The sequence below is a fragment of the Fistularia commersonii genome, chromosome 2 (genome assembly GCF_037954325.1).
Source record: "Fistularia commersonii isolate RoL2024-O1a breed Wild chromosome 2, RoL_Fcom_v1.0, whole genome shotgun sequence".
Classification (NCBI taxonomy): Eukaryota; Metazoa; Chordata; class Actinopteri; order Syngnathiformes; family Fistulariidae; genus Fistularia; species Fistularia commersonii.
Window position 1 is genome coordinate 12,160,755 of NC_141285.1, and position 25,184 is coordinate 12,185,938.

The 25,184-nt window shown below is 39.8% G+C and overlaps 2 protein-coding genes across 2 annotated transcripts; one reads left to right on the top strand and one right to left on the bottom strand.

The window, feature by feature from the left end:
• The first annotated feature begins 292 nt into the window (after positions 1-292).
• Positions 293-6,292, top strand: gtf2a1l (general transcription factor IIA, 1-like). The gene is made up of 10 exons (XM_086161584.1): positions 293-336; positions 767-868; positions 1,003-1,126; positions 1,314-1,363; positions 1,734-1,827; positions 1,933-2,417; positions 3,043-3,285; positions 3,478-3,567; positions 3,651-5,952; positions 6,135-6,292. Exons 1-9 carry the CDS (start codon positions 313-315, stop codon positions 3,756-3,758), a joined length of 1,320 nt encoding a protein of 439 aa, XP_086017710.1. The 5' UTR covers positions 293-312; the 3' UTR covers positions 3,759-5,952; positions 6,135-6,292.
• A 376-nt stretch (positions 6,293-6,668) lies between these two features.
• On the bottom strand, positions 6,669-18,947 carry LOC147236386 (lutropin-choriogonadotropic hormone receptor-like). Its single transcript, XM_086167773.1, has 11 exons — positions 18,778-18,947; positions 18,550-18,621; positions 16,777-16,851; positions 16,457-16,531; positions 15,190-15,264; positions 14,916-14,993; positions 14,661-14,729; positions 14,183-14,257; positions 11,923-12,111; positions 11,731-11,784; positions 6,669-7,821 (listed from the first exon to the last, which is right to left on the bottom strand). The coding sequence occupies exons 1-11, from the start codon at positions 18,945-18,947 to the stop codon at positions 6,669-6,671; spliced, it is 2,085 nt and encodes a 694-aa protein (XP_086023899.1).
• Between the last annotated feature and the right edge of the window lie 6,237 nt (positions 18,948-25,184).

Sequence of the window (25,184 nt, forward strand, 5' to 3'; positions counted from 1 at the left end):
TCAAAGAAAAAGCAGATCAAAGATTTCTCAAGTAGATTTTCTTTGAGGGAATTTTAGGGCTAAACAAAGAACAGAACCATGACCTATACTGGTGATGCAGTGATGTAAGAAAAAATACATATGTAATTATTGGACTGGCTTTTGGAGGCGCTATCACTGCTGTATCTGAGGATGTAGGTGTCAGCTCTAGCCACACCTGTCTGCGGCCTGATTACACTCACCTGTGTGCACATTTTCAGTTGGGGTTCCCCGGCAAAAATGACTTTGCAACCATTACGTGCCTATGGAAGTTTGCTATTTCTGTACTGAGTCATGCTGACCAACACAGGCCACGTGGTAAGACAAGTTCTTGTTGTTTGGCTCATTCCTGCAAGAAGGCCACATGAAAACACACATTGGAAAACAGTTTAAAATGAATTATTGGTTGGAAATGGTGCTGTCAGGCAGGATAGTATTTTGGCTATTTATGTGCCATAGTTTCATTCATCATGTTGGAGAGCAAAAGTATCAGTGAGTACCATAAATAGTATGTGGTTTAGTTATGTGATAGGAAAATGGAAACATATGTAGTTCAACTTCAAGTTGAAGTAAATGCTAACTATCACAAGGATTCAGTCAAATGTTTCATGCGCTGACATGAAAAACTAAATTTTAGGCCCAAGTACTGGTTTGATAAACAATCATACATATGACTCATGTGATGACTCACATGATACACAAGTTGTCATGCACATTTGGATATCTTATATTTTATCAATGATTGCAGGCCAAACTCTACTTGTCAATAATTGATGACGTGATTGAGAACATGAGGGAGCTCTTCCTGGATGAAGGACTGGAAGACCGCATTTTGGATGATTTAAAGCATGTGAGCTCTATTTCCCCTCATCCCTCTTCATAAACTGCAGTTTAATTCTAGCTCTCATTTAGAGCACTGTTAAATTACCCGGAGTGGAAATCATCGCCTCATGCTCACAGACTGGTGTTTCCTTCGCTGTACAGCTTTGGGAGTCAAAGATGATGCAGTCCAAAGCTCTGGAAGATCTCAGGAGGACCAACATTAACCCATCCAACTTTGTGCTGCAGCTCCAAGCAGACTACAACCGGAATGATCAAGATGTACAAGGTACCAGAATGTCCACAAAATAAACCGCTTCATTAGAAAGCCCAAGCATGCTTAAAGACAGTTTGTCAAAAATAATATTGACTTCCCTTTAAATTTCCTTTTCCAGTAAACTGAGAACTGGCGAAAGGTTAACAGTTTTTAAAACTCAGATTTTTTTTCTCTTTTTTTTCCTCTTTTCTGGTTATAGCTTCAGTTGTGATTCCTGGAAATCAGAACATCCAAAGTTTTCCAATCAAGGCAAGTGGTAACAAAATTTTACTTGATTCTTATTCACCATATTTGTATTCAAGTATATGAATGAAACCTTGTTTGATAAAACTGTTTTGGTACTTAAGTACATTTTCCACCGGTCTGCTGGTCACGTCTTTCCCTCGACTTGATTGGCTTGGAAGCACGATTAGTAAATCAGTACAAATGTCCTTTATTTGAGTGAGGATTTCAAAATGCCGTGATGTAAAGTTTTCTTATCTTAGAAAGACAATGCCATGAGTTGTTTTTAGCAGATACATTAACTAATGAAAAAGCTAAACATTAAAAAATACAAGTCTTGGAAATCTGATGCTGTTGTACATTTTGGTGTTGGTTTGTTTGCACAAAATGTTTGCAGAACACTTCTGAGACACTCGCGACTTTCTCTTTGCCCGCTGGGCTAACCTACCCTGTGCAAATACCAGCGGGAGTCACTCTACAAACAGCCTCTGGTATGCAAAGACTCCACCCACTAAACATACAATATAGACTTTAACCTCAACTTTTTTTGAGGAAATGTGTGGACACCCCATCTCTTTGGGTTCTGTCTCTCAAAGGTCATCTGTACAAGGTCAATGTACCTGTTGTGGTTGCTCAGGCCCCATCAGGTCAACTGCCATTATCCCAACGTCACAAAATCTCTGACTGGAGAGAAGCTCCTGCTCCTCTGTCAGCTGCCGTCCCGGCAAATAGCACTTGCCCTCTGGATGTGATGTCATTGCCTGTGCCAGCTGATCCTGTGACTCAGTCATCAGAGCAAAATTGTAGTTTACCTTCTACTCAGGAGATAATCCCCCCCTTGCATCCACCATTCCCTGCTGCTGAGACTTCACTGCTTCAATTGGCCCAATGTTCTCCGAAACCCGTGGCAATATTTGAAGAAAGTGAACCCAATCCACAATCTACGAACCTCTATAGCCAGTTTATGGACTTCCAGACTGGTAGCAGGGATGCTTTGGCACAGACAACCCAGTTAAAGACCAGGGACATTGACGACATCCTCAAAGAAGTGATTGCTGTGGAGAGAGAAAAAGCTGCACGGGTGAGATACTTTGGTTTAGCAAAAACAGCCTGAAGTTGTTTCAAAAATATGCTTTTACTCCTTATTTAATGATTTTTTTTTTCTCAAATCTATTTCAGAAGCCAAAGGCTTGGGGATGAGGTTTTTATAACAGCCTGCATTGCATAGGCAGTAGAATACATATCAATTTTTACACATATATCATTTTATGTATACATATCATTTTTATCAATATTGAATGTGGTATCATGTAAATATTGTCTGACATCAGACATTTACTGTTACCTCTGGGCTCTGGTATTGAACATTCTTGACCTCTTCACTGGATATAACGGCAGCCCTGCCAATCAATATTTCCTAATTAGTGTTGTGGTGGCCTGGATTTTTTCTGATATCTCACAGAGAAACCCTAAAATTAAAAACCCATTCACATCCAAACCGACCTGTTGTTTCACTGATTAAACTTTAATTTGTGAGGATACCTCTGTTTTCTGCTGGGATCAAATTGTTTACCTAACCCAAAATGTTGTTTGATATTTATGGCTAATCTAATAAAATTTTTTTGTTCCAGCTCAAATGCAATGCTGCTCTCTCAACATTTAAATACATTTTTTTGTAACCTGGAAATTTAAATTATGCTTTGAAGCTGGACCTGGACTACCACTACAGTGAACTTTCAGACATCGTTCAGCTGGATGGGGCTGCAGACAACTCTGACCTTGAGGATGACCTTGAGGGAGCTCCTCTGGAAGAGAACGACTTCCTAGGTATAATCAATGCTGAGGCCATAAAGGCTCTAGGGGAAGAAGGAGGAAGCAGCGACGGTAACAGTGTCTCCTCCAGCAGTGACAGTGAAGCAGTCGATGCACTTGAAAACATAGAGGAGGAGGTAGGAGAGTGAGGGGTGATAAATTTTCATGAGTCACAGTTCATTTTTGTCAAAAAGTCTCCTTAGAAAAACCTGTTGCGGAACTTTGATTTTCAACGAGATGTCAGTCACATTTTGCAAGAAGCATGTGTTTCATTTTCACAGTCAACATGTTAATAGCATCTGACTGATGCACACTTTTTTTTTGAACAGGATCCTCTGAATTCAGAAGATGATGTAATTGAGCAGGACATCCCGGATCTTTTTGACACAGAAAATGTAATTGTTTGCCAATATGACAAGGTAAGACAATTTAGTTGTCTGGTTTTTCTTGGCAATTACCTACTCTGAATGATGGTTAATGTTTCTTTTTCTTTGACCCACAGATTCATCGTAGTAAGAACCGCTGGAAGTTCCTTTTGAAGGATGGTGTAATGTGTTATGGAGGCAGGGACTACGTGTTCTCAAAAGCTGTTGGGGAAGCAGAGTGGTGATAATGGTTTGGTCCTCCTGAAGAGATATTTGTGTTGACAGGAAATGAAAACCATAAGTTAAAACAAAGAAACATACAATTGCAAATGCCATCTGACCAAAAGTACATAATTACCCTTGTTAATGAAATTAGATACTTTATCAGACCATGCTTAGAGTTAATAATTGTATAGGAACCATTTAGTGATTATCCAACTGATGGTTGCAGAGTGTAAATTTGAATTTGTGATAAGAATTGTGAACAGTTTTCTTTCTAAATAGAACAAACATGATTTGATCAGAAGTTTAATTTCTAAACATTGTAATATCTTTTCCCCTCAATCATGGATCAAATACAGTTGACTGTAACGTGCTGAATTCAGTGTTTTTTATTTTATTTTTTTTAGCCCCTAGTCTATCCTTAGACGTCAAACCCTTTGCAACAGAACAGATCATATACAAGAGGCCCTTTGAGTTTGTCTCAACAATGATTGAACTTAAGTTAATGCATATTCTACATTTATCAGTTGAAGAAATGTCAGTAACAAACCAATCCAAATGGCAACCACATTGACCCTTGGCCCTTTACTTTTTGCTTTAAAAATTATTATTATGGAGTTTTGCTCCAATTGCTTCTACTGAGTTGTTAATTTCTTAATGGACCGTTCCACCAGAGTAAGACTGAACTTTTGTTTCATACAGGTGTCTTATGAAAATCCCAAGTCGTCAGTATTTGACAGTATTTGATTTTTTTTTTTTTTCTTAAAACCGTAAGTGTCAAAAGTTCTTGCCACTGGGGTAAAAAAGTGGCTTATTTAGTGAGATGCTATTTTTAATCCAGAACATCCCCCCATGATTGCATTTGATCTAGACTAGAATATTCTTTTAATCTTCCCACAGTGGGTAAATTTCAACCAAACACACCAGAAGAGGACAGTGTAAGAAAAGTATATGCCATTAAATGCTTGAAATTTAGATAGTGCCTGTTCGAATATTGACACTCTCAAACTATATACCAAAACTTAAAGGTAAATAACTGCAACTCCTTGAATACACTTTGTAGTGGAACATGCAACACAATGTCAGAGATGTTCGGTCATGGGATTTCAGGTCTTCCACCAGACAGCCTTACCGGGGTGACCTAGACTTGTGTCCAGGTAGCGCACTACACCATGTGTCGCCCCCCCTCCTTAACCTTGTCCGCTGCCAAGAGCCATGCTGATCGCTGACAGCCCTTGCTATCCAGCGGTGTCCTTTAGGCTGCCAGTGAAGAGCTTGCCTAGGTTCTTCACTGGCTTTTCTGACACTAATTGAATTCTGGGCTTGAAGCTCATTCTTACCCACGCTATCAGCTGATCAAGGTCTTGCAAACGCATCCTGTATCTGCGCGCTGAGGTTGCAGTAAAAGTGAGATCGTCCATGAAAAATCTAATCGTATTTGTCTAGTGCTAGTTTTGGATGCTTAACCTCTGCACTCCTGCAGACTTTGCAAGTGCGAGTAGAGACACAGAGTGCAGCCACTAATAATGCCCTCCTCAGAGCGTTCACACTCTGATGTTGACAAAACCCTTAGACTAAAGGTGTCATCGTTGTCAAGGTTGAGATTTTTAATCTTCAGAGTGCTTGTCCTCAGAACTGTACATTCCTGGTTTCATTCCCAATCTTCTCCTAACCTGGCATAGTATTGTTGAGCAAGACATTGAGCCTCCAACTGCTCCCCTGACGTGCTATAATGAATGTGACAATAAAGGACTTTCTTTCTTTCTTAAAAAAACAGTCCTCTTGATTCCTTTGCCCTCTTTGATCAGCTGTGTCACCACCGCTGTGTGCTTGATGCACCCTGGACCCCACCCCTCTGCACCAAGGTGTCTACATTGGCGTTCTTTAGGAGAAATCCCATCAGGTGCTTGGAAGCAATCTTGAGGATTTTGCATTCAACACTAAGGAAGGAGATTGTCCTGAACTGCTGTATTACTCGTATTCTCCTCCTTGGGGACCCTGATGCATTCTGAATATCTCTACTGCTGAGGTACTCTTCCCCCTCCCTCAGATGGTTCTACGGACCTTCCAAAGACACCCCAGAAGCCTGGGCCAATGTTTGAAGGCCTTGTATGGAACACCACTTGGACCCAATGCTGATGATGATCTGGCAGATTTGATGACCTCTGACTTTCCTGCATGTGGACTCATCACTGTTGAAGAAGATGCTGGGTTCAGGTGGGCTGCACAGTGGTCAAGATCTTAGTCATTCCATCACTGTAGGTCTTTTGACACCATATCCTCTTATGAGCAATTGAAGACATTCTTTTTACATTTGAGATATATAGTGTTTGAAATGTATTAAAAAGGAGCGAATGTGTTGGATGTTTTGAGCAATTGTCCTTTTTTTTTCCCTCCAGACTCCATTGACTTGGACCAAATGGTTTCTCTATAGGTTTCTCTATAGGCCTGTAGTCATCATTGTTCACTAAAAACCAGGGAAAACCTTGAGAAACCGGACACAATCACAGATGAAAACACTTAAGACAGTAAAACTTTTCCATTGATCATATTTACTTGCTATACAAAAATTCAAGCACAAAATATTGACCTTTTTTTTTTTTTGGAAGGAACATTTTTTCTGAATGTCTCAGCATCCCACAAAAATTCTGCTGGAAATGAATTATGTCAATAAATTACAAGCAGTGATAGACTTGTTTTGCTGCGAAAACTTAAAATGTCTAATCTGCTAATCACCATTGTACATGATTTGTGCAATATTAACTTCTCCGCCAGCTGTCACTTGGTCCTGTTTAATTGTGACTTTGTAAACTACACCAGACAAGATCAGATCCCATGTATGCAATCTCTCCTGGCATAAATGTAGAAGAAATGCTGGATTTCTAGAAAGTCACTGAGGATTGCCTTCAAGTTGATGCTTATTTTCTCACTAATCATGTGGTTCCCTTGCTCAGAAAGCAGCCCCTCATTTTCATATGATACGCATAGACACTTAGTGGGTGTGCTTTTCTCTTGGTGGGCAATTTTTTGGTGCCAGTGATGTTGAAAGCCTGAGTCTGTGACCTGTACATGTTGGATTTTGCTTGACAGTAGCCACAGCGACTAATCAGAAGGCACAAATCTTTCCTGAAAGCCCGAGTGAAAATTGTGTACAGAAAAGGGTTGCAGAGCGAATTGATGGGATAAAATAGTATGAGCAAAATCTTTGAATGAGACACAGTTATGAGGGGCATTCGCAATGCTGCTGAGATAGCAAAGAAGGATATGGGTGCCATACAAATAAAGTCTGTGAAGATGAGTACAGCCATGCGTTTAGCAATCTTTGTATCTCCATGACGTGCAGAATGCTCTGGGTTGTGGACACTCAGGTAAATGCATATGTAGCAATAGCAAACCACAAGGAAAGCGACAACATTGAGTACAAGCACAGCTACCACATAAAACTGAGAGGCCGGTTTGTCGATGTCCATAGGCAGACAGATGCTCACTTTGCTATAGCTGCTCACGCCCACAAGGGGGAGCAGGGCCACAAGAATGGAGAAACTCCAGCCAACTGCCATCATTGCAGTCACATGAGACATTCGCAGCCTCTTGTTTACATACATGGCATTAGCGATGGTGTGCCGGCGCTCAATGCTGATCACAGTCAGTGTGTATACTGACAGCTCACTGGCAAACACTGTCAGGAACCCAGCTATGTTGCATCCAGGGCCTGTTTGCCATTCAGTAGCGTAGTTATAATACTGGTGACGTGAGAAGCGGTCCATGGAAGCAATAAGGATCAGATAGAGCCCCATACACAGTTCAGCAAAGGCCAGATTACATATCAAAAAACGTGAAATTGTTAGTTTGTGATTGCTTATGAGCAGTATGACTAACACAGCAACATTACCAGTTATAGCAAAAACTGCAATAATCCAAGTGAGACAGCGCAGTGTGGGAAATCCAAGGAGGTCCTCACAAGGGTTAAAGGCATCAGGCTTTGGTGTGCACTTGACTAAAGGGCTGCTGAGACAATCCAATTCCAGGTCTGGATACTGAAAGTTGATGTCATTATTACCACTCGCGCTGTCTGTGGTGGGCTCCCTAGAGGACACACATGGTCAACAATATGATCCCAGGAGAACAAATGCAGAAAATTATACATGTAAATAGATAAACAGTGCAATATATTGAACAATATTGTTTATGCATTAGTATAAAGTGTATAGTGTAGGTCAAAGAAGGAGAGGAGACAGGCGTGTTTGGAGGCAGAGAGAGAAGAGAGAGAAGAGGAAAGGCAAGCGTCTTGAGATTGAGACTAGGGGTTTTGAATATTGGCACTATGACAGGAAAAGGTAGAGAGTGAGTTGACATGGCGCAGAGAAGGAAAGTGGATATACTGTCCGGGAGTGTCCGGGAGACCAGGTTTAGGAGCAGGGTTTAAGTTGTACTGCCATGGTACTGACAAGAACAGAAATGGAGTAGGAGTTATCCTGAAGGAGGAGTTTGTTAGGAATGTTCTGGAGGTGAAAAGTATATCAGATAGACTTATGAGTCTGAAACTGGAAATTGAAGGTGTGATGCTCAATGTAATTAGTAGTTATGCCCAGCAGGTGGGATGTGAGTTTGAGGAGAAGTTCTGGAATGAGTGGGACAGATGGTGGTGGATTTTTCAAAAGGGATGGAAATGGCTGTAGTGAACACTTTTTTCCAGAAAAGACAGGAACATAGGGTACCTTATAAGAGCGGAGGTAGGAGCAAGCAGGTAGACTACATCTTGTATAGACCAGGTAACCTGAAAGAGATCACTGACTGCAAAGTAGTTGTAGGCGAGAGTGTAGCCAGACCGAATAAGATGGTGGTTTGTAGGATGACTCTGGTGACAAGGAAGATCAAGAGGACAAAGGTAGAGCAGAGGACAAAGTGGAGGAAGCTAAAAAGGGAGGAGTGTTGTATGGTTTTCAGGGAGGAGTTGAGAAAGGCTCTGGGTAGTCGGGGAGAGTATATACAGAGAAACCGGTTAGCAAAGAAGTGGAACACTGAGAGGACTGAAGAGAACTGAGTACAGGGAGATACAACGTAAGGTAAAAATAGTGGTAGCAAAGGCAAAACAAAGGGCATACGATGACCTGTATGTTTGGTTGGACAGAAAGGAGGGAGAGACTGATCTATACAGGTTGGCAAAACAGAGAGATAAATATGGAAAAGATGTACAATAGGTCTGGGTGATTAAGGATAGAGAGGTAAATGTATTGACAGATGCTAGAAGAGTAATAGCAAGAGTACTTTGAAGTGCTGATGAATGTGGAAAATGAAAGAAAGGCAGGGGTAGATGAGGTGACTATTGTAGACCACAAAGTAGCAGAGATTAGTAAAAGTGAAGTGAGGAAGGAATTGAAGAGGATGAAGAGTGGAAAGGCACTTGGTCCTGATGATATACCTGCGGAGGTATGGCAGTGTCTAGGAGAGGCAGCAGTAGACTTTCTGGCTAGGTTTTTCAACAGGATCTTAGACGTGAGCAGATGCCAGAGGAATGGACTCTATAATTCACCGGGATCTTAGAGAGTGAGAAGATGTCCGAAGAATGGAGAAGAAGTGTGATTGTGACTATTTTTAAGAATAAGGGGGATATGCAGATTTGCAGCAAGTATAGGGGGAAAAGTTGATGAGCCATACAATTAAGTTATAAGAAAGAGTAGTGGAAACTAGACTGAGAGCTGAAGTCAGCATTTGTGAACAGCAGTATGGCTTTATACCTAGAAAGAGTACTACAGATGCAGTATTTGCTTTGAGAATGCTAATAGAGAAGTACAGAGAAGGCCAGAGGGAGCTGCATTGTGTTTTTGTAGACCTAGAAAAAGCATATGACATGGTGCCAAGAGAGGAGCTCTGGTATTCTATGTGGAAATCTGGAGTGTCAGAGAACTACAGTATGTTAGACTGGTGCAGGACATGTATGCTAGCTGTGAGACAGTGGTGTGGTGTGCGGAAGGGGTAACAGAGAAGTTCAAGGTGGAGGTGGGACTCCATCAGGTCTCAGCTCTGAGCCCCTTGTTGTTTGCAGTGGTGATGGACAGGCTGACAGATGAGGTTAGACAGGAACCTCCTTAGACCATGATGTTTGCAGATGACATTGTGATCTGTAGTGAGAGCAGACAACAGGTTGAGGAAAATCTTGAGAGGTGGAGGTATGCGCTAGAAAGGAGAGGAATGATAGTAGTTAGTCACAGCAAGACAGAGAATATGTGTGTGAAAGAGAGGAACTCTGGTGGAACAGTGTGGCTCCAGAGAGTGGAGATCAGGAAGTTGGAGGATTTCTGGTACTTGGGGTCTACAGTCCAGAGTAACAGAGAGTGTGGAAAAGGGGTAAAGAGACGGGTTCAAGCAAGTTGGAATGGGTGGAGAAAAGTGTCAGGGGTACTATGTGATAGAAGACTATCGGCCAGAATGAAAGGAAAGGTGTACAAGACAGTGGTGAGACCAGCGATGATGTATGGACTAGAAACAGTTACAATGATGAAAAGACAGGTGGCAGAGCTGAAGGTTGCAGAGATAAAGATGCTAAAGTTCTCTTTGGGAGTAACCAGGATGGATAGGATTAGGAATGAGTCTATCAGAGGAACAGCACATGTTAGACGTTTTGGGGAGATGGTCAGAGAAGCCAGACTGAGATGGTTTGGTCATGTACAAAGGAGGGATAGAGAATATTTTGGTAGACGGATGCTGGAATTGGAGCTGCCAGGAAGGAGGGTTTCTGGAAGATTAAAGAGAAGATTTATGGACATAGTGAGAGACTATGAAGGTAGTTGGTGTGAGAGAGGAGGATATTAAGATTAGGATTAGATGGAGAAGGTTGATTCGCTATGGTGACCCCTGAAGGGAAAAGCCGAAAGGAAAAAAAGAAGAAGAGGAAGAAGAAGATGAAGATTGTTTATGCATTCATTTATTGGAGCACCCTTCTTTCCACTGATGCAACTGTAATCTTCAGAAAACATGCTGAGAGAAAATACAAGGGAAAATACAAGGGAAAAAAAAGAGTATGGGGGCTGCAGGTTACATTTGTTACGTTTGTTACGTTTAATCAGTTTGATTTTGTGCACATTTTCTCTGAGCAGGTTAATATTATTGCATTGCTAGTGAAATTAGGTTTGCTGCACTGTACTGTAGATGACACCAAAACAAATCTTAAATGACTCAGAGACAAGTTGTTATGATGCCAAAACTGCTATAGTTACCCCCAAATTCATATGTAAGGGGTGTGTTTTATGAAATTGATAGTAGATTAAAAGATGAAAAGCTCAGCAGTCAACTGTTTGGTGGAGGTGCATTAAACCAGCCAACCTGTGGCTCAAACAGCTGAAGTGTGCAGACTGATCCATTTGAAGCTACACCTTTAATTTTTGTCTTCCTTTATGGTCTGGAGCTCTGAACTTCAATAGCTGAATTGATGACATCAGTCACTTTTTGCCATTCTGTCTTTTCTGCTTGTGGCAAAATAGCTCATCTTTTTAAATTCTCTCAAAATTGTTTAACTCAACACTTGGTAACATTTTGTTCCTGCAGTGCTTTTTTGTCATATTGAAAGAAAAAGTATAAAGAGTTGTAACAATTCCTATGAAACTAGTACAGGTCTGGTTAGATATTTTTCAACCTCAATTTGAAGGTTGAAAAACCTGGGCATAAAACTTCAGCATTAGCAACAGGTAAACAATAACTTAAGTCTATGAGTCAGAACAACTCCTGAGCATGGTTTTATAAATCTGAAAACCGTGCCAAAGATCGCTGTTATCTTCCAGCCCTCTGAAAAGGGCTTAGGGAGGGGTACATTTTAGACAATACGGTCAGCTTTTTTCTAATTTCAAGGCCTTCGAAATATTATCTGTAAAAGTATGTATGCATGTCAATCTATGTCTGATGAAATTGACAAGGTTTCCACTAAGAATAAAGTAGTTTAACCATAATAAATGCCTCACAGACCCCAATGAACTTCCTTCCACCCCTGAAAAGACTCACATTTCTGTTTCTTTGAAATCGCAAAACATTGTAAAATTCTTCGAGGCACCTCCCCTGTAAACACACAAAAAGAGGGTAAATGTTAGAAGACACTACCGCACTAATCACCAAAGTGTGGATAATCTTGCTGCCTCATCGGATCATCAGCAGATGGAAATAGATGAACCACTTCTAGATGAGCATGTCGGTTACCTTTGTTCCCGATGCCATGTATGGAAAGCACAGCAGTGGCTCGGGTAGGTGAGTTCTGCCTCTAGCAGTTCAGCAAGGTTTTCCAGTGGAGGGAGACTCTTCAAAGCAAAAGTAGAGCTGGCTTTTAGAAATTTCACCTTCCAAAGTCCTTTACGGGGGAGGGAACTTAAAGCTGTGGAGGAAATATCCCTGCATGACACATGCAGAGAAGGTAGACATTTTAGATAGTGCTGTACAAAACCATAAGACTACTTCAAGCCACAACAACAGCAGTGACCCATCTGCCGTTTCATTTGGAATATTAAGTCTGTTGAAAGGTGACACGGCAATCTTTCCCACAACGGGGAATATGGACGGTTATTTAATTGACGATGGCAAGAGATGCAGTTTCAGGGCAGTTTCATTCGCAACAGGAATGTTTCATTGAAGAATACAGATTGTAATTATTGATGTCTATGAATCACTGAATTCATCAAACATTAAAAGATACAGTTTTAAGTCACAGACAAAGCTTGAATTGATGTTCAGGGGGCTCTGTAAAATCCATAGCGGGGATTGCCACAGTTATTTAAATGTCCCCTAAGAAGTGTCAACAACAATTGCTTGAAAAAATGCATGATTACCTAAAATATAGAAAAAACAAAAAAGCTGCTTAAAGTAGGCAAAGAAAAAAATAATAAAAATGTGCAAGGCATAATGTGACTATTGGCTTGTATGTCACTGTTAGATGAACATAGAAGAACACATTTTTTTCCAATTCAATATAAAAGGAAACTATTTAATCTGAATATATGCAGATATAGAGTATCTTGAGTATCATAATAGACATGAGCAAAATGATTCCTGGATGTCAGGAAACACAACTAATAATTCAAAAATAAGATAGGAAGAAGAGTTCTTATCTCTAATGTTGGTTGTTTACAATCCGAGACCTTGCAGACTAATATGCATTACGGCCTCTGCTATCTGTACCCTAATCTCTGCTCAGAAATCCTGACTGCCTTGTTGGTTGTTTACATAGACAGACTGTCAGTGTCCTATTGTTTACAATAAAAGATAAAACATGAATATATATGTCAATTCAGGGGTGCAGCCCAAATGCAGTCAAATGATGATTTAGAGAGAGAATAATTCACCTCCTCAGTAACTCATGAGGTGGAGTATTTTCCTTTTTCACTCACACATGACCATCATATATGTTAAAATGGGATACTACATTGCAGTAAATAAAACTGCCCAACCATATTTCAGTATGCGATTTCAAAAAAACAAACAAACAAAAAAAACCCAAATCATTACAAACCTTGAGGGACAAAGCTTGTACCCCCAGCTATTAAATACAATCTGCATAAGTTACAGTTTACCACTTTTCACGTTACTTTCTTTCAGATGTCTATTTAAAAATCTATTAGATTTACGTAATAAATGGATTGTTACTTCGGGCGCACAAATGTACAAATCAATCAGAAATCAATGATGGGTGCCCTACAGCACTACAGTAGTTGGTAGTTTTGCGTCACTGCAGTCTCTGAGGACAAATAACCAGATTACTTGGTAGACACTGGAGCTCCTAAGCCATGCCTCCCCTGATATGGAGTAACATTATATGTCAGTAACTTTTCAGTACAATCATTAAATGTATTTCTTCTTTGTTGTGGTCACAAATCTTATAACTCATCAGTTAGGAATCGAGTTCATACACTTTTGCTGGTTGAGGTTTAGGAACTGGTTCTAGAAATACAAATGAAGTTGTATTTGAGTAATGATGTCTACAATTGGACCAATTCACAAGCGATAATGAATGCAGATGAAAACATGCCGAGTTGTGATCAGATGGTGGTGAATGGCTTTGTCAGATTGATTTTCCATTAATACCTCCTTTCTCTGCTGATCCCAAGCAACAAAGGTTTGCTGAAACATTAACTCTAAGAAGAATCTTGCTCCAAAGCTTCTTAACGTCTTTGGTTAACAAAATGACTGTATCTTCGATTCATTCAGATTGTTTTGTAGATTCTCTTATAAATGAAGGATGAATGTCCAAAAAGATGTGCTGAAGCCTTTAACATGTGGCATCTTTCAGGACTTCATCAGAGCCACTTGAATACATCTGTGAATAAATCATGTGATCATAACACATTTACTTGAGCTGCTCGAGTGAGAGAAGACATGAATACTTCCATTTCCACGCTGACTGCCTGATATTGTCATAACACATTTTCAGCCTTCATTCGTTTTGGTAACTTGATTTCTTGGAACTTACAGAGAACTTGGACCTGAGGCTCCTTCAAAAGCATCTTCTTCAATGTTTCTAAGATATCTGTTGTCTCTTAAAATTCTACAAAAGCAATGACAAAGAATTACCAAACAAGTTACCTCCAATCCATACTCAGCTTTTAAAGTTGACACAGTATGAGAAAAAGACTCAGCTGAAACACTGAACAATGCCCAATAGTATTTCACTTCTGCTTTGTGTTTTCTCAACCTGACACAAAGGAGGATGAGCATTATTTTTAGATTAAAGGGTGTCTGCTCACATCTCGTCCCTGTCAACATTCAACAGTACGGGGCAGAGCGAGAAAACAACGGGCATCCAATCTTTGTTTAGTCTTATGTAACCTTTGTTTACTGGTACACTCAGTTTTATGATTAGAAAGAAAATAACTTTAAAGCTGATCAACTTACCCCAACACAGACACATTGCATTAAAGAGACAAAATGTAGATGGTAAAAATACTTACAGTGTGGTCAGCTTGGTTCCGTTGAATGCATGAGATTTTATTTCCTTGAAACCATTTCTCACCAGGTTCCTGTCAAGGGCATAATGTTGTTCATCTCATTTTGCAGTCAAACGAATCTATCACCAAGGTCAGAACATTCAGATTACATCAGGAGATTTATAAACATCAAAAACATCCTCAGCCAATTGTGACAAATTGTTGCTTCAAGTTCAATAAAAGTGCTAAGAAGACAAAGAATTTGGCACTTGCACTCACATGTCAATATATTCCATTGCCATTCCCTGGAAAGAATTAGCAGGAATGTTTTCGATTCTCATGTTGTCGGCCATTTCTCTGCGGAATGAGATAACATACATTCACGCTGGTTGGCGAAATTACCAGATGATGATTTCTGACCCAGCCAGAGGATTTGTGGTGGGGTCAGTGATACTGTGACATTGACAGTACATCTTAAAATAGAAGGAACGTAAACTGATGTGACATGCAGAAAAAAAAAAGCGATTATACAAATTGAAATGAGATTACATACAAGATAATATTTGGCGCCAAGGAGGAGATGGTTGTGAAGTCTGGGAAGTGTATCATCCCCGTGTTTGAAATGCTCCTGTTGAGATAATTGACCATGATATCACATCTCTACATAGATGTAGAAATGAATTATTTTCTAATTCAATATTCAAGCTAAAGGACATTTCAAAGATCCTGCAGTTTGCTGTGTATTTTAATCATTCAACTGATGATTCAGCAAAGGTTTTTCATGATGCCATGTAATCAGAACTCGAGGATGTTTGCCCTTTCAACTTGTCAATAAATGATCAATCAGTTTTTTAAGGTTAACAAGAAAGGGAATATGGCATTTTCACTTTGAACATTTTTTGGATATATTGTCCAGCTCTAAAGGAATGCACCATTTAACCTTGCCCATTATTCATGAACCATCTGGTATGATGAAAAGATAAATGGACCCTCTCTGTGCTGCAGCAGAGAGTAGGATCTTCATCCTAGATTTGCATTCCATAATGAATGGCAGCATATGAGACCGGCACCACACCTCCATCAAGTCATCATATACCCATATTGAAAACCCAAAACATGCATATTTTAAATGCAGTGCCTTCAAGCTATAGCTGGAAAAAATCTGCTAACAGACTGCTGAATGCAGGAATTTTAAACCATCACTTTCAGCCCTATATGTAATCACATTCAAATTGATAAAAAGGAAAGCAAATACATACTACCTACATCATGGCGATTCTTGTGTTATATCACTTCCTACTGCATCAAGACTTTACCATAGACAGACAGCAAACACTTATTAAAATCCTTTTTTTTCTCTAAATGAAGCCTTGGTATTTAGACACTCTGTTCAGCCTTTTAAGACTTGCTGAAAGGGAGTAACCAGGGATGGGCAATTGATGTATACAAGGGGCCATAAGAGAAATCTGAACAATGGTGGTGAGCCCAATCGATGATAACAAAAGCAACACACTTGTATAACATGAACAGAATAAATGTTTTTTCATTCATGCTCTGACTGAGCCACCTGCGGCTCCTGGGATGTAAATGCCAAGGTCTGCTTGAGCCAATTTCAAAGGGAGCGTGCATGTACAAAACCGACTATATAGGTTACCCACTTAGCATATTGCTCTATTCGATATATTAAAGATGAGAACTTGTTGGACATCGATGTTTGTATCGAAATGACGCAAAACAATGAATATCAACTTTCTATTTGAATAAAAGACATTTGTTGAGATATATAGATTTTCAGTAAATTTGAGGACAGGCAAACTTACAAATATTTCAGTTTGGGGAGGTCAGTGAAGGCACCTTTTTCAATAACCCTCAGACTCTTGATATTGTGCACAGAGCTATGGAAAAAAAAATAGCAATATATCAGTTGTTATGATGTTGTCAGTCGGAGTAAACAAAAAGATTCATTCATACATCTGCTGCTCTGAATGTAGAGTACTACTTTCTGAAACTCTAAAAAAGAGACTAATCATCTGAAAGTAAAATGACATGCAAAACACACAGCAGCACAGCAGCTACTCAAGTGAATAATTGCTTTCAATAAGCATTCCGGATGTGATGCCTTGTAGAAGGTGTCGCTTACATTTCTGTCAGGCTGTGGATGGAAAAGAACGCGTGTCTCTGAATCCCTGTGATGTAGTCACTCTGAGAAATCTCGCTGAGGAACAAAGAGAAATATCATGCCCACTCTGTAAAATGACTCAAACTATGTAGTCAAATAAGCCAGAATTTTAATGAGAAAGAATTTAAGATCGACACAACAGGTCTCCCTTTCTTATTTTTACATGCTCATCTTTGGAAAATGGGACAGAGGTGATTGATACTAGAGCACAAACCTTGGGGGAAATATTAAAATACCAGCACCAACACTTCATATTTCAAGGGTGCTTCATGTATACTCCTTTCACCTGGTGTTTGGAATCACACCCAACATACATCAAGCATTCATCTGGGCCAAGAAGACGAAGTGAAGATGCTTATAAAGGAGGACTAAACAAAGACTTTCAGAGACAAACAAAGTCAAATAGACTTCTCGATTTGTCCTTCAAATGCTTTGTTTTTTTTTTGATGGAGGCCTGGTCGCCTCTCCGCTGAGCTGTAATCCATCTTATTCTTCACCACTGTGTCCATTTACTTTCATGCCTTCCTGCTAAAGATTTGAGCCTTCCTCTTTCAACAAACAACACCAATTGAAATATCTGTGACATTGTTTTTATTTCAAACATGCTGAGTGATTAACGGCATTTTGCCAACAACTTTGTGGCTTTAAACTGTCATCTTTTAGAGAAAATCTCAGTCCAGCTCTTGTGTTAGAAAATGATGAACTTATCACATTGAAGCACCGTAAGTATCTGAGACTGATAAGCCTTGTCCCTGAGGGGGTCAGCAGAGCTGAGCGCTCAATGCCAATTCATTTTGAGAAGGATTTCACTGCAGGCAAACTAACGTTTAGTATCTGTTTATCTAAATGAAGAGATATGTTAATAATGAAACGCAGTCAATTCTTTAAAACAATTCAAGATGTAATTTGGCTTGCAGAATGGAATTTAGTAGCTGTAAACAGTGATAAAAGAGGGACCTAATCAGCAACTAATCATCAAGAAATGTACCCACTTCTAGAAAAACTGAAAAGAGATATTTTTTTATTAAGCAAGATATAAATAACAAATTCCATTACTTATAAGGCTTTTTGGCATCAAAGTATAAAAGCAATAATTTATGTTAATGAGTTACTTATGAGTAATGTACACCACATTTAATACATTGTCCATAAATTGTCTCTCTCTTTCATATATTATACTGTCACACTGTGATTTATTTTGTTCCATTTGTTCCCGACATCACACCCCCCACCATATATGCAAAGGATTTTTGGAGGCATTCATGTCTAATCCTCTGACAAAGTTGCTGCTTATGTTAACATAAAAACATGGGTGTTGTGACAGATAAAATATAAATATAAAATAAGACATCAAGACAAAGCAAACAGTAAAAACCATATAATTTTATCACGATCATGAACTTATTTTTAGCTCACTCCAGTATAGCAAAGAATTATGTTTTTTTCCAAGGTAAATTACTTACAAACCGAAAAAGATCATTCTTCCTTTCAAGTGTAGATTAAATGTCGAAGAATATTTTTCTTTGACATGGAAAGTGCAATATTAAATATTGCACAATATTTGCATCAGCATTTGTTATTCACGTCTCATTTGACACCAACTTGTTCTTCATCTCCACCCTGCTTTGTTCTGGGACCGTGTAGTCCCAACATCATATTAATTGGATCCTTTTTTTTTCTTTAACAGCACCAGAAAACATGAAAATAATAATAATAGGGGGGAAAAAAACTTACATTCTCGTTATGTTGATCAGCTCTTTGAAGGCATGACTGGGAACTTCTTTCAAGGGCAACTGTGTCAACCTGCTGTAAAATTTCAAGAGAAAACTCCACTGCGTTACTGCAATACTATGCGTTTCTTAAATCTTTACTCCAATGATGCCATTGAAATTTCACCGGGGGGAAAACGATTTGGGAGGGGAAAAATCTGTGCGGTAGACGATGAAGTTTAAAGTTACTCACAGTCGGGACACGGGTGCCGGTGGTGTCTTGGAGGCCAGCTGTGTGTCCTGGCTGCACTGGAGAGCGTCGGCGGCGCAGCGGCAGACGACGGGGCAGGTGAACGCGCGGCAGGAGCGCACACGGATCAGGAGCGGGAAGAGAAGCAGGAACCGGACCGCCCGGGGAGCCATGACTGACTCGGGGCCACCCACAGCGGAAGAAATGGCCAGTTGAAGATAAACTGTATGCAATTTTCAACCACAGAGACTGGTTTCCGTAACAACAAACGATAATGCTCACAATGCCTCACTCGGTTGTTGCGTGTTTTTTAACCTTCTTATTGATATAGTGCTGCATTCGAGGACCTTCGTAATTGCGACTTGGCTGCCCGCCTGGTAGAGCAGGTACAATGAATCACATAACGGACTTTTCTTTGACAGCTAAGGTGGAGATGTGACGTTTAGTGGGTGGAGATCACAACAGCTCCGGCAGATAGGGGCTCGCAATGGGATGTGGTGAGCTCACTGTCTTATTTCATCCTAACAGCAACAGATGAGTGCAGGGCAAAGGGTTATTATAGAAAAGTGAATCCCGTTTGGAAATGTACTCAAATGATCTACCAAAATGAGCTTTGATCATAGAATTGGTTTGACTTGTTGATTTCAAGTTATAGATTGCAGGTTACATTTTTTTGTTTACCTTTTATCCTTCTTATCATTTCCCTGTTATAGGCATTGTATGATTGTCATGGACTTTACTTCAAGGGTTGTCTTGAGGCAGTCCCAGTCTCACATACATTTTGCAGGAGCTCACAGTTCTATATAAGATACTACATTCTGAGAGAACACAAGTTCTGTGTGGTTCTTGATGCACACTATTGATTATTGAACAGACTGAACACAGTTAAAGATGACCATATAAGTTCCATTTGACCAGAGAAGTTCACCAGGAGCTCTGGTATTCTATGAGGAAGTCTGGAGTGGCCGAGAAGTATGTCAGACTGGTGCAGGACATGTATGCTAGCTGTGTGACAGTGGTGCGGTGTGCTGAAGGGATAACAGAAAAGTTCAAGTGGAGGTGGGACTCCATCAGGTCTCAGCCCTGAGCCCCTTCTTGTTTACAGTGGTGATGGACAGGCTGACAGATGAGGTTAGACAGGAATCTCCATGGACCGTGATGTTTGCAGATGACATGGTCATCTGTAGTGAGAGCAGAAAACAGACAGAGGAAAATCTAGAGCGGTGGAGGTATGCTCTGAAATGGAGAGGAATGAAGGTTAGTCGCAGCAAGACGGAATATGTGTGTATGAATTAGAGGAACCCGGATGCTACGGTGAGGCTACAGGGAGTGAAGATCAAGAAGTTGGAGGGTTTCAAGTACTTAGAGTCAACAGTCCAGAGCAATAGAGAGTGTGGAAAAGAGCGGACGAGATGGGTTCAAGGAGATTGGAATGGGTGGAGAAAATTACAAGGGGTACTGTGTGATAGAAGACTGTCGGCCAGAGATAAAAGGAATGGTGTACAAGACAGTGGTGAGACCAGTGATGTTGTATGATCTAGAAACGGTGACAATGATGAAAAGACAGGAGACAGAGCTGGAGGTTGTAGAGATGAATATGCTAAGGTTCTCTTTGGGAGTGACCAGGATGGATAGGATCAGGAATGAGTCTATCAGAGGTACAGCACTTGTTAGATGTTTTGGAGAGAGAGTCAGAGAAGCCAGACTGAGATGGTTTGGTCATGTACAAAGGAGGGGTAGTGAATATATTAGTAGATGGATGCTGGCATTGGAGCTGCCAGGCAGGAGGCCTCAAGGAAGACCAAAGAGAAGATTTATGGACGTTGTGAAAGACTATGAAGGTAGTTGGTGTGAGAGAGGAGGATACAGAGAATAGGGTTTGATGGAGAAGGTTGATTCGCTGTGACGACCTCTGAGGGGAAAAGCCGAAAGAAGAAGAAGATTATAGGATTTTTTATGCAAAAGTTTAGATCCTTATAAAGTTTATATTAAGAAAATCTACAGGGCTGGTTTTAATCACTAGAAATAATTAATGCAGGGTGGAGCTTTTCACATGGCCATGCTTCAGTCAAAATGAAACCAGTCATGTTGTCAAAATGTAAAAAGGTTTAAGACAGACAAAATACAAATTCCTCAAATTATATTTGCTGAAATGAGATGTATTTATTAAGCGTATGTCACATTTACAGCAGGTTGGCACAGAAGAAGAAAAAAGGTTTCTTTTTCCACCATTGTCACCTGAACCTTATTTGATAACGTTCATTAATTTTGTAAGTGTCATCCTGCTGCTCCAGCCTGCCAGTGTGACCCCATGTCAACAGATCAGCAATATTTTTTTTTTTCACAGACACATACACATGCTCAGTACCCTTGGGGTTACTACCCACCCTTGCTTACCGAGGCTCTCACATTCCCTGCCAACCTCTGAGCCAGCTCCACTTCCAGTATATTTAACCCTGTGAAAAAAAAAGACAAAAAGAAAAGTACTGACAGAGGGAGACGGTCCCAGAGGACTACTATGACTCAGCCCCCATCTTCATGTTAACCTCCATACTGTATATCACATCACACCTAGAAGGTCACACGCAGTGGGGAGTCATATAAAAAGATTAGCAAAGTTTTAAATTTAGAATTACATAATGCTACAATTTCACATAATTACATAATAAAATTGTAAAACAGGTTGATCTGATTATTCCGGCTAATCTTACTTTATTTTAGCGAGAGGAAGGTTAGTAAAGTGCTATTAGAGGTAGGATAAATTAACCAAAATCCCATTTACAGGTTCTACTATATCATGTCTCAGCACTTTTGAATGTGCTTGCTTTTGCAGCCGTTTCTGTCTTTTCTGCAGGGTTTTGTTGTTAGTTCGTCCACACTCTTCTCACAAAGGACAACTGAGGTCATGTCCACATAGAAGGATCAGGGAATTTCACATCCCCTTGTCTTCAGTAAACTATTTTTATTTGTACTGCGTACATTTAGAAAAATAAATTTGGATTTTCAGACTAGTGTAGTACCACTGTGCCATAAACAGCATCACATGTTAATCAGTTTATCGAGATAGTCAAGTTGGATGTTATTATATAAGTTGTTCATGTGAAAGTAGCATTCCAAACAGACAATCGCAGTTGATATTCACTATCGCAACCTGTTTTTTTTCCAGGATGTCAGAGGTTTTTATCTTGTTACGCTTTTTCCCCAACCTGTGTGGGAGGCTGGTGACCTGATAGTATCCTGCTGCTTGTCAGAGCCCACTAGGATAATCTGAACAACACAGCATTAGAGAAAGACAACCCAGCACAGCAACAGACAGTAACATACGAAAAAGCAAATACTTAAACTAAACAAAACCATAAAATGCAGTATAAGGAAACAAAAGCAAGATAGTCTTGTGATCGCATGGCAGAAAAATACATTAACGCAACAAAAATACAAGAAGTCCCTCACAAGTGTAATTGAAATTAAAATCAATGAGGGCTGCATTCAAAAGTCGGTGGTGTATGTAGAGTCAATGAAGTGATTTATCGTTATATTAATGTTTACACCTTTGCTTTTCGTACACTTGCACCTCAAAATACCTGCAGTGAAAAGGGCCAATTGGCATCTATTACAGCTTTTTTTCAATTTCCACTGACAGTGACATTTTCTGGGAGCCATTCAATACTGAACACACACCAGTGGCATTTGAGGTAACTGGCAATAGTGTTCAGCTTAGCTGCACAACAAGAGCCATCTCTCTATTTGCTCTTAAAGATTAAACCCAAGCTCTCCAAATCTCTCACTGACCATCCTTTGAAGTGGAGCAACATCACATCCAATATCAATCTCTAAAAAAAAATACTGAAAATTAGATCATGTTCGAGAGAAATATTTATTCAGTGGCACTAGAACTACAACAAGTCATTTGCTTTAGTCCTTTTGTTGAAATCTAGTGAAATGTACTTGCTGCAGATCCTTGTTTGGAAAAATGGGTCCTTTGTGATGTACGTGTTGAGTATTCTTTTATTTAAGAGGAATATCAAAGGAAATATTTTAATAGCTTGCATTTAAATCCCTCCATAAAAAAGTGAGCACTGTTGGGTGAAATACACTAAACAAAAATAGAACAAGTTATCATAAAATTGATTCCCTGGATTGTCATTGCTCTCCCATCTTTTCTCTGGTGTTGACCTTATGCAATTTGATAGTCTGGGCTCCTTTTTTGTGTATTTTGATGGTTTCTATTTTGCCAGTTCTATTTGGAGCATCACCTGTTGGATAACCAGAACTTGTATGACCCTGCCAGTAAACACTTTTGACCACAAACTGAACTGCATGTGTGTCCTCTTCACCACTGTGCCTCCTCAGATGCCCCTCGCGTCACACATGCTGTATTTTCAGTATGAAATCTGTAGACCTCTTCATATATTTATGAATATTTGTGCAGTTGTTTACCATAGCTGTTTGAATTTTGTTTGAAAAAAAAAAATCTAATATTTTCATAGTATACATCATTATGAATTGGTCTAATGCTGCTTTTTGTCTTGTCAATCTTTATAAAATTGGAGGTTAATCAATAAGATTAACTGTTTGAAGTATAGCTTTTATGCATTCCTCCTTCACCTGTGTGATGTTGGTCTTTTATGCCTATTCAAAAGAGTTCCTAAATTGCACATTAAAAAGCAATGCTTTGGAGATTTGTAGATCCTATTCTCTATAACTGGTGGGAGGTAGGAGGAGTGTCTTCTGAATTGTGTTTGGAGGATATAGAAAGGGGAAAACAAGCAAGGAACATGTACCTCAAAGGTGTACTTTGGATCATAAATTGAATCTGAATCCAAGAAATTGTCATGGAAAAGCTGGGAGTGTTTACTGCATGTTTTTTAATTGAATTTTACTGAACAGAATTACTTTCAGTATTTTCTGCCCCTCTAGGACTGCAAATTTCCCTAAATACCCTTAACTAGTTTTGTTTTATTTTTACTGCTTTTATATCATCACATTGATTCATCCCAGCCCTCTTGTTGCCAGCCTTGATTGATGAAGACACATACACTATATGGCCAAAAGTATTTGCTCACCATTGACGTGCAGTCAGTAGAGGCAGGATGAAAAGATCCTTTTTCTTTCCATCATGGAAAGGAAAAAATGCAAAATGAAAAAACAAATTATATTGTTAGATTTTTTCAGTGATTTGTACTATAAGGTTATTTCCCATTTACCTTCACCATTTTTAGTTATTATTCAAAATGGCTGAAAAAAAACCAGATTGAATATATGAACTAAATTTCCATAGTTTAGCTGATTTGTATAATTTTTTTCGTCAACAACTGTAGCGTGTTTCTCCTGCTGAGCAATCATAAAACGACTGCTAAGAGACACTAAGTGAGGCACGCAGTGTCGGTGCCTCATGGTAGGAGGCGCTGGTGATCCCAGGGATCCTTGGTACTACTCGGCTTCAGGATAATAGAATTAGCGATAGCAAGCTACAGTAAACAATTAGCATGTCAAGTGCAGCCACCCCGTTATTTTTTCGCGATCTCATCGGGCTGTATAGTTCACAAACGTTGAGGGATGAATGTGAATGTCCTGGGCAGCTTCTCAACTTTTTGGCCCAGAAGGATCTCATCCAAACTCCTCCTGAGGCGACAAAGTTGCTCCGGCCGGTGGTCACCGTTCCGGCTACGAGCGCATCGGCGGAGCGCTTATTCTCAGCACTGAAATACTCAAAGCATACAGTCGGAACAGGACCGATCAAGGACGACTGTCTTCCCTGGCAGTGATTTCTATTGAGAAAGAGAGACTTTTAAAACTGAAGAAAGATAAGACTTCTACAAGCAAGTTATCGATGCTTTTCTTCAGATGGAGCGGCGCATGGACTTGATTTATAAGTAAAGGTAAGAGATAATAACGTTTTTTTAATGCGCTTTTTTTCTATGCTACAGTTTGTATATTTAAAGAATGCTGATATGATATTTTAAAGAAAACACGGCAACTGCTGGCAATAAAATGGGGAATAAGCTACTCTGTAGGTTTCATATGTTTTTAAATGTGACTATGATGACGTCAGTGCCTCGGCAGCCATGAACCTCACCGCACGTCACTGTTGCTCACCTGCCTTGACTTGCATATGAATTTAAAGGACATCCCATTCCTATTTCATAGGGTTCAAAATGACATTTGTCCCCCCTTTGCAGCTGAAATAACTTCAACTCTTTTTGGAAGGCTGTTCACAAGATTCAGGAGTATGTTTATGGGAATTTTTGACCATTCTTCCAGATGTGTATTTGTGAGGTCACAAACTGATATTGGACAAGAAGGCCTGGCTCTCAGCTTCTGCTCTAATACATACCAAAGATTTTCAATTGGATTGAGGTCAGGACTTTGTGCAGGCTAAACAACCCCGAACTTGTCCATCAGATTGCCAA

What these genes read in the sequence shown, in the direction of transcription:
- gtf2a1l (XM_086161584.1), top strand. Translation starts at nt 313, where the DNA reads ATGCTGACCAACACAGGCCACGTG. An exon ending in GAATGATCAAGATGTACAAG is followed by an intron (nt 1,127 to 1,313) that starts GTACCAGAATGT and finishes TTCTGGTTATAG; the next exon opens with CTTCAGTTGTGATTCCTGGA. An exon ending in TTGAAAACATAGAGGAGGAG is followed by an intron (nt 3,286 to 3,477) that starts GTAGGAGAGTGA and finishes TTTTTTGAACAG; the next exon opens with GATCCTCTGAATTCAGAAGA.
- LOC147236386 (XM_086167773.1), bottom strand. Translation starts at nt 18,947, where the DNA reads ATGGCTCCCCGGGCGGTCCGGTTCCTGCTTCTCTTCCCGCTCCTGATC. An exon ending in GCCTCAGGTCCAAGTTCTCT is followed by an intron (nt 12,112 to 14,182) that starts GTAAGTTCCAAG and finishes TGTGTCATGCAG; the next exon opens with GGATATTTCCTCCACAGCTT. An exon ending in ACATGGCATCGGGAACAAAG is followed by an intron (nt 11,785 to 11,922) that starts GTAACCGACATG and finishes GTGTGTTTACAG; the next exon opens with GGGAGGTGCCTCGAAGAATT.